The sequence below is a fragment of the Heptranchias perlo genome, chromosome 6 (genome assembly GCF_035084215.1).
Source record: "Heptranchias perlo isolate sHepPer1 chromosome 6, sHepPer1.hap1, whole genome shotgun sequence".
NCBI classification, from domain to species: domain Eukaryota; kingdom Metazoa; phylum Chordata; class Chondrichthyes; order Hexanchiformes; family Hexanchidae; genus Heptranchias; species Heptranchias perlo.
Window position 1 is genome coordinate 30712321 of NC_090330.1, and position 15214 is coordinate 30727534.

At 40.6% G+C, this 15214-nt stretch overlaps 1 protein-coding gene across 3 annotated transcripts in view; it reads left to right on the plus strand.

The window, feature by feature from the left end:
- atp8a2 (ATPase phospholipid transporting 8A2) overlaps positions 1 to 15214 on the plus strand; it is a 450298-nt gene that overhangs the window by 252147 nt on the left and 182937 nt on the right. For all 3 annotated transcript variants that reach the window (XM_067986025.1, XM_067986027.1, XM_067986028.1), the window contains exon 25: positions 2059 to 2231. In XM_067986025.1, coding sequence (XP_067842126.1) covers positions 2059 to 2231 — 173 coding nt within the window. The remainder of the gene's footprint in view (positions 1 to 2058; positions 2232 to 15214) is intronic.

The window sequence follows — 15214 nt, forward strand, 5'->3', positions numbered from 1 at the left end:
CTATTTTATTCACCGCTCAGGTCCGCTCTCTCTGCCTATTTTATTCACCGCTCAGGTCCGCTCTCTCTGCCTATTTTATTCACCGCTCAGGTCCGCTCTCCACGCTTCTTTTAGTCACAAGATGTTTTTCTTGTCCAGTTTATACCTATGGCATGAAGCATTGAAGTGCCATTTTAAATTGGGGTGATTGTGTAAAAGAAAACCTGTAGTTATTAAATTTAGGTATGACTAGTTGAGCTAGGAAGCGGACAGTATTTGAGATTGTCGGTGTTTTACTCTGGATGTTCTGAATGGAATTTGCTGTCCCTCAGTAGCTAAAGGCCCTTGTGTGCCAACAGCTGCTCTGGGCGGGTGCATGATGTCTGAAAAAAACCTGAAACAGTCCAAGTTGTCTCCATTAACTGCAGCTTGCAAATTATATCTCCTCTACTGCCAGCACTTTGAAGGATCTTTTAAATTGGTGCTCTTTTAAGTTGGATTCCCAAAGCCCAGCATCTGGGAGCTGGCTCCTAGTGTTACCAGTTAAATCAGTTTCCGTGCACCAGCGGCAGACTGGTAGATCCAATTCTGCCTGGGTCTAAAGGTCTGTAACTTGAATTATCTTTGGAAGCCTTTTGGGGTCGGATCTGGGGCAGGGTGCCACTTTCACCTGACCAATGGATGAACCCTGACCCAGTTGGAAATCCTGAGGTCTGGGGCATTTGAATGAATTGGGCAGGCATCCACGCCATTAATGGCACAACTGGGGCACCTGCCTGAAAAAAAATAGTGGGCTGACCAGTAGGAATTGAAGAGAAATATATTTCACATGCTTTGATGTGCAGTCGCTGTTGGTGTGTCAGCAGATGCAGCAGTCATTATGTGACAGCAATGTCCCACAAACAACAATGTAATGAGTGACCAGTTAATCTGTTTTTGGTGGGGTTGATTGAGGGAGGAATGTTGACGAGGTCACCAGCAGAACTTCCTGCTCTTCGAATGGTGCTATGGAATCTTTAACATTCACCTGAATTGCAGGAATAGGTTTAATGTCTCCCTAAATGATGGCACCTATGACAATGCATTGCTTGCTCAGTATTTCATTGGACTGTCAGACTAGTTTCATGTAATCAAGTCCTGAAAGTAGGGCTTGGATCCACAACCTTCTGGTAAGATGTAACCAACTGAGTCAAGTTGTTAGAGGTGATCTGAAAAGTTCTCATCCCAATTCCACGGCTGTAGCTTTTCATTTTGGTGGTGACCATCTACTTTTGTTCAGACTTTTATGTGAAAATGTGACTCTGTTCCCAAGATACTTCACATCTTCTCCCACCCCTGATAAATTGCTGAGTCCACACTCACACTTTTAGTTTGATGCAATGAAACCTACTTTTATGAACACACAAAACTTAAACATAAATAGGAAGAAAACATAACTATAAACAGAATTGTCTACTATCTGTGGGATTTTGATGATTCATATTATTGATGAAATGACTCTATAATCGTACAGAACAGAACTACAACTCCGAGGGAGCATTGGTAAGCCCTGTCCCACATTGGGAGCATTTGAAAATTGAAGGGGGACGTGAGATACCAGAATAGAGAATGAGAAGGTAAATTTGAGAGAGAGAGGTTAGAGAAAGAGAGTAAAAAGGCATGAAAACTGTGAAAAACAAGTGTTACCCACTTGAGTTTTACATGTTGAGCTCCAAAACAGCATGCAAGCAACTTTTGATTTCAAATTGAAAGGGGTTCAGAAGAGAGAGTTCAGACCCTGTTTGAATGCTAAATATTTAGAATTGGAGTGGGAACGTGAGTTGACCCCTTCATGGGACCAAACACGGTTCAAGGATAAGCATTTCATCACATATTTTTCATTTTTTGTTTACTGTCAAATGCACATTATATCTCCAATTTGTGGCTGATCAACTTTTGATCTGTTTTGGGACGGTCAGGCTGCTGAATGCTTGCCTTTCAGTTAGGAGAAGAGCAGCAAGAATAACAGATGTGATGACCATGGGCCCAGGAAATATGGTACAGGTCAAGATTATTCAAGCTATGTTTGTTTTTTTTTAGGCAACCAGGGAAACACTTACTCACCATTGTGAAGACCTGGGTGAGTCCTTGAACAAAGAAAATGAACTTGCCCTAATCATAGATGGGCACACATTGAAGTACGCACTGTCCTTTGAAGTCCGTCGCTCGTTTTTGGATCTGGCTTTGTCTTGTAAAGCTGTCATCTGCTGCAGGTAAGAACGCCAACTACATTGACTAGATGTCTTCTGGGTGTATTTTTTTTTATTTGTCCTTGGGATGTGGATGACATTGATAAGGCAGTATTTATTGCCCATTCCTAGTTTCCATGAGGGCATTAAGAGTCAATCACATAGTGTGGAATAAGAACCCATACCGAGGCCAGATCGGGTAGGGATGGCCAACTCCCTTCCTTAAAGTACATTAGTGAACCAATTGCTTTTTATGACAATCTGGCAGCTTTCGCAAACGTGATATAATGTAACATAATACCTCGCATGCATGTTACTGTATTGTGTAGAGAATGATGAACATGTCCCACGTCCCATCCCCTTCCAAAAACTGGCAAATGCTCTTTCTTTTGAGGAAATTAGTTGCTTTTGAAAGTTTCATGCTGTCCTCTATTATCAGTGAAAGATGAGTAAATACTTCTCAGTGTGTAAAGTGATCATATGTTTGTTCCTTTATTAGTAGCAGCACAGAATTTCCACCGTGCTATGGTGTGGAGGGGTGGGTTAGCCAGATACCTTTCATACAGTGCACCAAACAACGCCAACAGAATTGTAAAGAAATATTAGTCCGATAGTACCAATAATGCCACTTTGGGAGGGGTTACATAGCTCTGGCAATATTCATCCAGGATGCCTTATTTGTTATATGAAAAGGATCTGGTCCCTGAATGGAGAGATTCAGGTGACCTTTGTATTGTTTTAATGTTCGGGCATAGGGGAGGTCCCCGTCAAGAGGAATGCCAACTTGACTTCCCAGTGTTTGTTCAGTCATTCCTCCTGGCAAAACAGCAAAAATAGCTGGACATGGATGAATAAGAGTTTAAATAATATGAGGCACCAAAATTGCTGCACTTAATACTTTGACATTAAAATGTTGTCCTATTAATTCCAGGTATCCTTAACTGGGGAATTCATTACATTTCTTTAAATAGGTGGGATTAGCTGGACTTCTTCTGTGCATACAGGCTGAAGTCCTATGCACACATTGGTAGAGAATTTGATATGCTTCCTTTCACAAATAAGTGATAAAGATCCGAAGGTGCTCATATTCTTATAAACATACCGTATGTGAACTTTTTAATTACTCTACCGTCGACGCGTAGACAGGGTCAAGCTAATCCCATCAGACAATGGGAACATTATCAGCCGTTGTTGGCAATGTTTGACTAAGTATTATCTGCACTTGTTATTGTGTTAAAGGAGACACTGCTGTGATGGGTGAGTTTATAGTAGTTGTGCTTTATTGCCATTCTTGTTGGTGAGACTGAGGATTCTTGGGTTAGTATGTGTTGTTAATGCTTTGCTTTTAAAGCAGGATGATGCAGCTCCACTTAGTACTTGACCATATCTATTGAAACAAGGCTGCGTGGTTGACCCATCTCATTGAGGTTACCAGAGCAGAGGTAAAGCTCAGCAGTGTGAGTTGTCTTCCATTAATTTATATTGGGGGCATTGCTGGTATTTCCATACTCCCTGAAGATGTTTTATGGTGACAAGATGTTGTGCGTATTCAGTAGGTATTTGGTATGTCATTTTTATCTCAAAAGTGAAGACTACCGCATAATTGATGAGTAAAAAAAATCGCAAATGTCTAATGAAAGCCTTCCTCATGAAAGCAACAGCTTGCACTTTTTTAGAGCTCCTCACTTGTGGATAGATGTCTCCTTAATGCTTTACAGAATCTATACTGAGCAGGAAGGGGAAAAGGGGAAAAAAAGGATTGGGGGCCATTGTACCATCAGAGTAGGATAATTCATGGGCGTTTTGCAGGCAAGGAGAGAGATGTCAAGGTGGAGGTGCTGAAGAAGGGAGTTGCAGAGCGCAGGGACATAGTGACTGAAGGAGCAGCCACTGATGGTGGAGTGGAGATGGTGAGGAAAAAATAGTGTAAGAAAAATGGAGGGTGCATGAAGGGAGGTGATCATTGAGATACTGTGGGGAAACACCCTGGACTGATTTGAAGACCAGGATGGTGAGAATTCAGTTTGCTTGTGCATAGAGTGCCAGTGGAGGTTGGAGAGGACATGGGGGTTGGGTGAGGACATGAGCTGTGGCATTTGGAATGAGTAGCAGTTTGTGGATAGTGGAGGTGGGCAAGGAAGGTGTTATAGAAATTGAACCTGCAGACAAAGGCAGAGGCAGGAGTTTTATCAGCAGAGGGGACAGAGGTCAGGGTGGAGATATGATGTTACAGAAGTGAAGGAAAGCAATCTTGATGACCGATCAAAGGATGGGGAGGGGAAAGGGCGGGGAGCGAAAGCTGGCTCAGTGCTAAGGCATCAATGTTCTGCAATTCCTTTGGTGGCAACCAAGGAGGTTAATGGAATTGAGGCTGTTGGTGTATATGTGTTTGCTGGAACTGGACAAGATGGCTTCAGTTTTGCTGGCATTTAGCTGAAGGAAATATCCACTTATTGAAGTCTTCAGTACTGGACAAGCAGTTGGAGAAGTTGGCAACGGCCTTGAGGAAACTAGAGACGACTAACAGTTGACCATGTGCGCTTAGGAGGAGAGGCTGTTTGAACTGATGTAATTCCTACGATGTGACAAGTAGAACTGTAGAATGTTGAACTGCATGACCAAAATAGTAGAATGTAAATCAAAGGACGTTGTGATCAAACTATATGGTGGTCTGGTATGTGACTACATCTTGAGTACTGTGTCCAGTTCTGGGTGCTGAGACATAAGGGAGACATTTAAGCATTAGAGGTACTGCAGGGAAGAGCCATAATGCTGATCCCTAGTGTCAAAGGTCTGAGTAATGAGAAAACACTGGCAAAATGGCCGATTCAACCGGGAGAGAAAGCATCTGAGAGATGATCTTAGAGGTGCACAAGATAGTTATGGGAGTGGAGAAGGTAGGTTTGGAATGTTACGTCAAATTAAATTGCGAGAGTAGGACAAGAGGATATTAGTTCAAACTTATAAAAGACAAATTTAGGGCTCAACTCAGGAAATTCTTCTTTACACAAAGCGTGATCAATGCATGGAATAGACTTCCCGAAAGAGTAATTGTTACAATTTTAGGGTTTTGCCTTAGATGTTCTCTCGGGTACAGTGGTGGTTGTCACTCCTGCAAGCAGCCTGAGTGTCTTGCTTTTAGGGTTGTGTCTGTAATGCCTAATATCTTACCTATCTGATAGTGTAACCCAGAGGTGTAACAGTTGTATTCCCTTGTGATTAATATAGAATATTTGTGTCTTTTGGACGTGTGCTTAAACCTTTTCAACGGTGAATCGAGAAAACGTTTTGAGATCAGGTCAAATACGAATGGTTAAGCTGCTTTATTTCACAGCAAGTGTATACAGTGCAATAGTTCTGATGGGACTTAAATTCAATTAGTACAACTTGTCTTCGCATAATAATGTACAAAAATAATGAACACACTGCACTTCTCCACATCGGTGGATCACCCTGCTCAACTTAAAATAATTTCTAACTAAGCTCCTTCTTCTGAACCTGGCCACAGCTTGCCCTCACAGATTTTTTGTTTTCAAAACCTGACTGATTTTTGTCTGTGTGTCTTTTTTAAAATCAACCTGTGTTCATAGCCAGAAAGGACTAGAGACTTCCCAACACAATGGCGGGGGTGGGGTGTATCAACTGCCAAGACAAGCTGAATGAAAAGCTCATTATTTCGAGTTTTTGGGGAAGCAGCATCAAAGAATAGCTTCGTAGGATTTTAACCATCTCTCATCCCAATGCCTTTTTTTTTAATGTATATCTTCTGTGCTCTAAGGAGAACAACTCCAGCTTCTCCAGTCTCTCCACATAACTGAAGTCCCTCATCCCTGGTACCATTCTAGTAAGTCTCATCTGCACCCTCTCCAAGGCCTTGACATCTTTCCTAAAGTGTGGTGCCTAGAATTGAACACACTACTCCAGCTGAGGCCTGACCAATGTTTTATAAAGGTTTAGCATAACTTCCTTCTATGCCTCTATTAATAAATCCCATATGATTTTTTAATGGCCTTCTAACTTGTCATGCCAACTTCAGAGATTTGTGTACATGCACCCCGAGGTGTCTCAGTTCCTGTACCCCCTTTAAAATTGTACCATTTCGATGGTATTGCCTCTCCTCCTTCATCCTACCAAAATGTATCACTTCACACTTCTTTGTGTTGAATTTCATCTGCCACGTGTCTTGCCCATTTCACCAGTCTGTCTATGTCCTCCTGAAGTCTGTTACTATCCTCCACATTGTTTATTACATTTCTGAGTTTCATTGTCATCTGCCAACTTTGAAATTATACCCAAGTCCAGGTCATTAATATATATCAAAAAGAGCAATGCTCCTAATACCGACCCCTGAGGAACACCACTGTATACTTCCCTCCTGTATACTAGCTAATTTTGTATCCATGCTGCCACTGTCCCTTTAATCCCGTGGGCTTTAATTTTGCTTACAAGTTCATTATGTGTGCTTTATCAAATGTCTTTTGAAAGTCCACATACACAACATCAACCGTACTACCCTCATCAACCCTCTCCGTTACTTCATCAAAGAACTCAATCAAGTTAGTCAAACACGACTTTCCTTTAACAAACCATGCTTTTAGCCCATACTTTTCCAAGTGCCAATTAATTTTGTCCCAGATTACTGTCTCTAAAAGTTTCCCCACCACTGACATTAGGCTGACTGGCCTGTAATTGCCTGGTTTATCCCTCTCCCCTTTTTTGAACAGGGGTGTAACACTTGCAGTCTTCCAGTCCTCTGTCACCTCCCCGATATCGAAAGATGATTGTAAGATTGTGGGCCAGAGCCTCTGCAATTTCTACCCTTACTTCCCTCAATAACCAAGGATGCATCCCATCTGCACCAGTTGACATTTCTACTTTGAGTACTGCCAACCTTTGAAGTATCTCTTTACCTATTTTTATCCTATCCAACTCCGTTCCCACCTCCTTTACTGCTACATGACAGTATTGGAGGCAAAAACAATGGAATCTTTTAAGAAACAATTTGATGCTGAAAGTAAGGCTTCAGACTCTCTCTGGATGGATGAATTAAGATGGGCTGAATGGTCTTCCTCATCCTTAATTATCCTGTGATCTTGTGAACCATGAGTGAACAGTGCCATAGAGGAGGAACATAGGAATTGCTAGACGCAAAAAAACCAAGGCCCATCTAGTTCACCTTCTACCATCCTGGTAGTCGCATGACACAATTATAACGGAGTTGTTGACTGATCATAACAATCAAGCTCTATCAATTAGTCTACAACAGTCCCAGAAATTGCACCAGGAAATCCCCAGTGGTGGAAAGCTTTGGGAACCACCGGTCCAAAGTCACCTATTCCTCACAAGCATGCTGCACTTACCACGTGTCATATCTCAAATTACCCATATGCTGTATCCCAAATGTTATTTTCTGAAAGAAATCTAGCCAATTTGCATTTGTGCAACTGAGGACTGTGGAAGAGAAACATTTGAGGAAGATGGGGTGGTTGGTTGTTATTGAAAGCAGCAGAGAGGTGCAAGAGGAAGAGAAGGGACAATGAGCCACTATCACAGCCACACAATGTCATTTGTGACTGACCAGCGAAGTCTCAGTGCTATGGGTAAAGGCAGAAGCCTGATTGCATGCCTCAAACAGAAACTGGTGGAAGAGCTTGGAGTGCAATGAACATAAGAACTAGGAGCAGGAGTAGGCCAATCGGCCCCTCGCGCCTGCTCCGCCATTCAATAAGATCATGGCTGATCTGATCCTAACCTCAAATCTAAATTCATGTCCAATTTCCTGCCCGCTCCCCGTAACCCCTAGTTTAATTGCGAGGCAATGGCATGATCCAGGACTTTAGAGAGAAAGGGAAGGTTGGAGATGGGGTGGTAGGTGGAAAGAGTGAAGGAGTTGAGAGTAGGTTTTTTCAGGGAAAGGTGATGATGACAGAGAAGGATAAAAAGGACATTATATACCTATCCTTCAAGAATTTCATCGATACCACAAGTTCCAAACAAGTAACATTTGTTTCCCCCTTAATTTTCCTTAATTTCTCTTGAATGCAATAACCTTAGTAGCCCTCCAGTATCTCATGTAAATGGCCGTTCTTAATGCTTTAACCTAGATAGCCCATGTTAGCAGCATACTGAGTATAAGAGGCATAAGAGCCAAGTCTGACCTTGGCCTTACTCAACTTCCATACATAAGGTACTTTCCAGCAGGAATCATCAATGAGGATCCCTGGCTGAGATCAGCAATCTTACCCTAGATCAAGGATTCAACCTCAAACTATCTTGATTTGTATAGCTCAGTGCGTTACAGTCTAGTACACTTATCCAGTGAGCCATCAGTGAGTCCACGTTTATGTATATTTTTTAAAGCACTTGGATTTAGATTTAGTCGAGGCATTATTCTATGGCTAAAGTAATAATACGAGATGAAATTGATGAAGTGAATATTTGCAGAAGCATTGGATAATCAGGAATGGTCAGCATGGATTTGTAAAATAACAGGTCATGCCTCAATAATTTAATAAATTTTTTTTGAGGAAATCTGAGTTTATAGATAAGGGGATATTAATGAAAATTAAGGCCCATGGTATTAAAAGGAATGTAGCCAAACGGATAGTTGGATGGCTAGTGAATAGAAAGCGTAGAGTAGGGATAAATTATATTTCTGGATGTGGTTAGTGGTATTCCCCAGGGATCTGTGCCGGAACCTCTTTTGTTTTCCATTTATATACATATACATGAAATAGAGAGAGGCAGAAGAGGAATGATTTTGAAGATTGCTGATGCCAAATAAGTGGGTATGGTAAAGTGTAAGAACGTCGGAGATTGCAAGATTGCAGTTCCGTGCAGAGAAATGTGAAACGGTACATTTTGTGCAAAAGAATAATGAAAAGAAGGATACCCTAAGTGGTAAGACTCCTAACAGGGTACAGGTACGTAGGTTTTTAAAAGCGGCAGTGCAAATAAAAAGGCAAATGTGATTGTGTCTTGTACTTATGAATATAAGTGATTTGGAATCTGTACAAGATATTAATTAGGCCACAGTTGGAACATTGCATACAATTCTGGGTGTTATTAGAGCCATGGGAAGGGTACAGTGAACATTTATGAATGTGATGCCATGGTTATGAATAAAGTCTCAAAAGATTGGGGCTTTTTCATTGGGACAGAGAAGGTTAGAGTCGTAGCGGTTTTCAAAATTCTGAAAGGTGTGGAGAGCTGACATGATTTGAAAGATTGTCTCCACTGGCTGGCAAAGGGGCATAAACTGAGGATTACCCCTAGAAGGACAAAGGGAGGAAGTTAGAAGAATTTTTTTAACGCACTTCTTATGAGTGACTATTGAGACAGGAAATATAATATTGTTTTAACAGCAATTGGGATAAGTATTTGAAAAGCAAATACAAAAGGATACGAGGAAATGACAGGGCAATGGAATTAAGGTAGGTAGCTTCAGTTGAAGAGCACATACCAGCCACGGCTTGTTAGGCTAAATGGCGGCCTCCTGTGCTTAAGTTTATGATTCTATATAAGTGACATAAGTATATTTAACATATGTGAAAATATCCTCATAACAGATCTGTGGTCTGAAGCCAGATTTCAGCCTCATGATGCTCATAGCATATTGAGTGTTCTAATCGCTCATACTCATGTAAGACTTCCATGACTTCGGACTTGTTCTGGGTTGTTTACACCATGAATGAGCAATCACAATATGCTGTTGTTGGTAACATTTTTTCCATCTTGTCCTTAGTTGCCTTAAATTCACAACACAAGTAGCGTGGCCCTCGCCTACCCCACAATTTTAGAACTGTATAAAAAGAACTGTATTCATTATATATAATGGCAGTTTTACTGGAACAGTAGATGGTGCTCTTCCAGCTGTGAAACTTAAACCTCACTGTTTTGCAGTCATTGCTGCCATTGTCATAACGCAGTGAGAGCTGACATGATTTGAAACTCAACTACTGGCAGGCTTCTTCAGATTTGAAATTATCGCATATTTTTGTGCTCTCATTTTCCAAATTCTCATAATTTTCCTTGGTTTGCCATCAATGAAATTTGTGTTAAACCACCAGACACTGCCTAATTTAACATGGCGATGTGGTGAGGAAATTCAGAATGAGTTACACGTCATCCGAAACCCGTTTAAAGTCTGAGAGGAGGCTTTCACTAATGAGCAAGATAAATGCTGGAAATCTGAAGCAAAAACATAAACGGATAGAACCATGAATGAGTTCTGGTGAAGGGTCACACGTAGAATCATACAGCACAGAAAGAGGCCATTCGGCCCATCGTGCCTGTGCCAGCTCTTGGAAAGAGCTATCCAATTAGTCCCACTCCCCTGCTCTTTCCCCATAGCCCTGCAAAATTTTCCTTTTTAAGTATATATCCAATAACACCTGTAACATTAACTGGCCTTTCTCTTTCAGATGCTGATTAACTGATGTACATTTTTAGCATTCTCTGTTTTCATTTCAGCTTTTATTAATAACAAAGTTCACATTTTATGTAAGTTCATTGGCAACTTTGTCAAGTCAATTATCCGACAAATATTTTCTGCATGATTAATAGTTTAAATGAAAATGTCATGCAAGGTTTTCTACCACGCAAGAGAGCAAAATATCCTACAGAGAAAAAAAAATCCATTATATAATTAACATTGGAAAATTATTTTTTTGGCAATTATTCGCATGAAATACGTTTTGTTACTTAATTGATGACCTTTCTGCTGAATTTTAAAGTATTGAGAGATTCTTCACTTGTTGCTAAGAGGATAAAGTTCTGCTCTCTATTGTCCATTATGCTTGCTAGGATAGGCTAGTCATTGTACAGGAAATGAATTCCACTTTCCACCAACCACTTGTCTATTTCATTTGACTAGAGATAAACCTCTCAATCTGTGTATCTAGTATCAGTCAGGCAAGCTTCATATCTCTATCGAGTAGATCAGCGCTTCCCAGTAAGTAGATGTACAGACTATATCTTTATTTCTAAAATTAACCAAGGATTATTAACAATTCACAGCTCTACAGTCAGGCTGCCTTTCCTTCCAGTATATTAGTAGAGTTTACGTAGAAGGCTCCTTTTAATCACATGATATTCACCACTTTGTGGCAACAATTGATGCTGTGTAATTGGTGACAGAGGTGAAAAACTCATGCCCTGAATCTCAGCACTGTTGTGGCTAAGGGAGGCTGCACCAAATTCAGCTTTTCTGGGAAGGCTGAGGATGCTGAAAATTATCCAGACATACAAACAAAAGGTCTGCCAAAAGCCTATGGTGTTGTTTGCTGAACTCCTGTTGTAATTACTTATTGCTAAGGCAGTGGCCTCTTAGTATTTCTTTGGTTTTGCAGGTAGTACAAGACCTTTTTCTGTGTGAATGGTTGGTAATTGCTCAGATGCTGACAAAGTTAATGATCCAGGTATTAGAAACTGAGCTTGTACAGTTCTTTTTCAGAAATGGTCAATGTGTCACAATTGTCTTTTGCAAACACAAAAAAAAATGTAATTCTGATAAACTCACATTAGGTGCAAGAATGTAGAGTTGGGAATGTTAACCACACAATGAGTGGCACTGTTGTCAGGACCTTCCTGCTCCTTCGATACTTAAACCCTCAATGTTGTGTCCTGTTGCAGGCTTGGCCCAGCCAACTCCCGCATTACGAACTAAAAGTAGTGATAGCATAAAGGATCGAATTCAGTGCTTTGGTTATTTTACCGCAATGTAATAATAGGCGGGAAACCAATCAAAGTATGGTAACATTTTTTTGTTATTGAAAGTCTGCAGTTGCTGAAATTTGGATTTGATTTTTTATTGACTTTATTGCACGTGCACTGATATAGTTATCATTTAATATTGCTGTTCCGATTCTTAATTTAAAAAGCTAATATACGACATTGCTGAAACCATCTCACCGTACAGCAATATCATTATACCTGCTGGACATTTGGTGCTATAGATAATTGGCACAAGCCTTGAAAAATGCAGCACACAACTGTCATGGAAGAATATAGCATAACTGAAAGATGGTGCTGCTCTTCTCAGTTGTAAGTAAGATACAGCTTTTTGAGAGAAACTCTCAGTTTTTGTTGTCAGCTGATCTCCATAGCACTACAGTTGGGCTCAGAAACCCATGATAGGGAAGGTAACAAAAATAGCCAAAGTTCTCACTCTTGATCACTATCCATCAATTTCTGTTGGAATTGCACATATGTGGACAAAAGGTGGGGACAGGATCAGTTTTAGCTGTGATGTCTCTGCGGTGGAATAGCCTTCTCACTGTTAAGGCTCACATGAGTAATGGCCTTTTTAGTGAAGAATCGGAGAGCAGTTGTCACTTATCGAGTTGCATCCTTGCAAGTAATCAACAAATTTTGGAGAGGAGAATAAATTGGTGAGAAAGGAGGAAAAAAGACTTTGACTTTTTACTTGCACTTATTTATGTAAATTTTTCCAAATTCCTTTCATGCATGCACTGTCTCAGACAAACCTTTTCTGCCAATAACATTTATTTATTTAAAGGACTGCAGTTGTCAATTTTTTTAATTCATCTGTTGTTACCCTTCATTCAATAGGTTGGGTGCAATATTGTACAGTGAATCTTGTGACTTTCACCCTTCCAGGTTTTCCCATGGTTGACATTTCACTTTTAAATTAGCAGCATGTTTCCAAGCACTTGTGTTTTGTTCCTCTCGGCTTCCCATAGAGTTATGCAGCTGGTTACTGTAACTGCTGGTTGTACAGTTGGTACTTGCTCACCTCTACTCTGCTTACAGGCGCTTAACAATTGAAATAAAGTGCAAGTGAGCAAAGTCGAGCACTTGAGGACTGTACAACCAGCTGTTATAGTAACCAACTACCTTCATTGTTAGATGGACCGGGACGAATAGAAAACATGCTGCTGATTTAAATTCAAGTGCCAGGGAGGAGAAAAACTGAGCATACAAAAAAAGTATCCCCATAATTATAGCAAATTCTCTGCAGCTGTGCTTCGATCTTTAGTGAACTTTGCCGAACCAAATCACTTGTCATAATTATCACCATTTTAACTACTATTAAAAATTGATTCTATTCAATGCAGTGAGGAGATAGCATCGATAATAGCTGATATCTTAGTTGGTCTCGATGGTAGATTTCTCGTATGTGAGGAAGCTCTGGGTTCAAGCCCCACTCTGGAGACTCGAGCATATAATCCATGCCGAGATTTGAGCGCAGTACTGAAAGATTGCCATTTTGTTAGAGATGCCATCTTTAGCACGAGAGCAAGGCCCCACCCACCTGTTCAGGTGGATATAAAAGATCCCATGGCACTATTTGAAGAAGAACAGTGGAGTTCTCCTGGTGTCCTGATCAACATTTATTCCTCAAACAAAGCAGATTAACTGATCATTCATCTCATTGCTGTTTATGAGAACCTCCCATGCACAAACTGGCTACCACATTTACCTATATAATAGTGACTGTGATTCAAAATAATTCATTGACGATGGAGCACTTTGTGCTGTTTGGAGGATGTGAAGGGCATTATATAAATGCAAGTTTGTTCTTTAATGACAGAAAATCTTTTCATTAGCTTTCATAAAGTATGTTTTTTCTGAGAGTTTTACCTTTCTTTCCTTTGAGTGCTGTGTTACTTTCTCTTTGGGTTCTCTTTTCCCAAAGTCTCCTGACAGTGAAACTAAAGATTAATGTAGTGTGTCATTAGAATTGAGCAAAGCTGTGACCAGAAAGCATGCTACACTACTTTGAACTGAACTTTTGGTTGCGATATCTTCTGGAGAATTTATTTTCATACAGTAAGTCTATGTGAAAACGAAAAATGATCCAGTAGCCTGTAAGAGGGCAACCAGATCTCGGCTGACACGTGCGATAGATGAGAGGTTGGTTTAGGTGAAGGAGATTTGTAGTATTTTGCACAGATTATATCCCAGAACTCAGTACAAGAATAATACCCTCAGGACATTTTACAACAGAAGGAAAATGTTCTCATTGTTCCACTTTGCCTCGGTCTTCTTTCTCTTCCACTGTTTTTCTTCCTTGTATCATGTACTCTTATGCTTTTCTCTGTTGTAAGCAGCTTTGTATTTTTTTTCTTATTAATTATTCCACTTCTCTCATGGATACATTGGCTTATGCGGGTACCTCATCCAAGTGACCAGTCTTTATGTCCAAGTTTAGATAGTGAGACCTGGAAAGTTTTGGCGTAAGAGTGGCATTGCCTATTTATTTCTCAGGAAATTTGCATGCAATTAATTCGAGCCAGTTTTATGCCAAAACATCGCTGCACGCAAATTTCCTCGATCATTGGCGCCGCTCCCGAGATACGTCTGCCAAAACTCCCACCACCCCCGCGCATGCAGAAGGACGAAGCAATTGGATAGCCTTCTCAAAAGGCATATTGCATAATAATGGAAGAGGCAGAGGAGCAGCAGAGACAAAAGGTTCTGAGAGTGAAGTGTCACGACGGAATGTACTGACAGAAATAAATCTCAAACACAACATCTCAATGGCAGCAAAATTCCTTGGAGCGGCCGGCAGGGTGGGAGAAGCTCTGAGGAATTTCCCGGCCAATGTCACTTAAAAAGTGAAACTACATCTGTTAGAGATGTTAAACTCAGAAGGTACTTTGGTGTAATTCAGCCAAAAAGCTATTTTTAACATAGTTAGTGTTAGATGCTGCCCGAATTGACACCATGGTGAAGGTATGCAATCTTTGTTACTGGACATAGCAATGGAACTGCTGCCTTTTCAGTTGCATGTAGAAATGAGTGGCTAATCCAGAAATAAGTTTCTCTCCAGTAGGCCTGGTGGTAAAATGTCAGAGATCTCAACTGGACAACTTTGAGTTCAAACTCAAATTTAACTGAGATTTACACTCCCTCATTTTGCAAGTTTTGGTGGTTCTTGCCAGACCAGTAAATATTAAGCACTACTGCTGTGAAGTATCAAAGTGCTCGATTTCACACTCCACACATGCAAGTTTCCTGATTTTACAAAAATAAAGTCCACT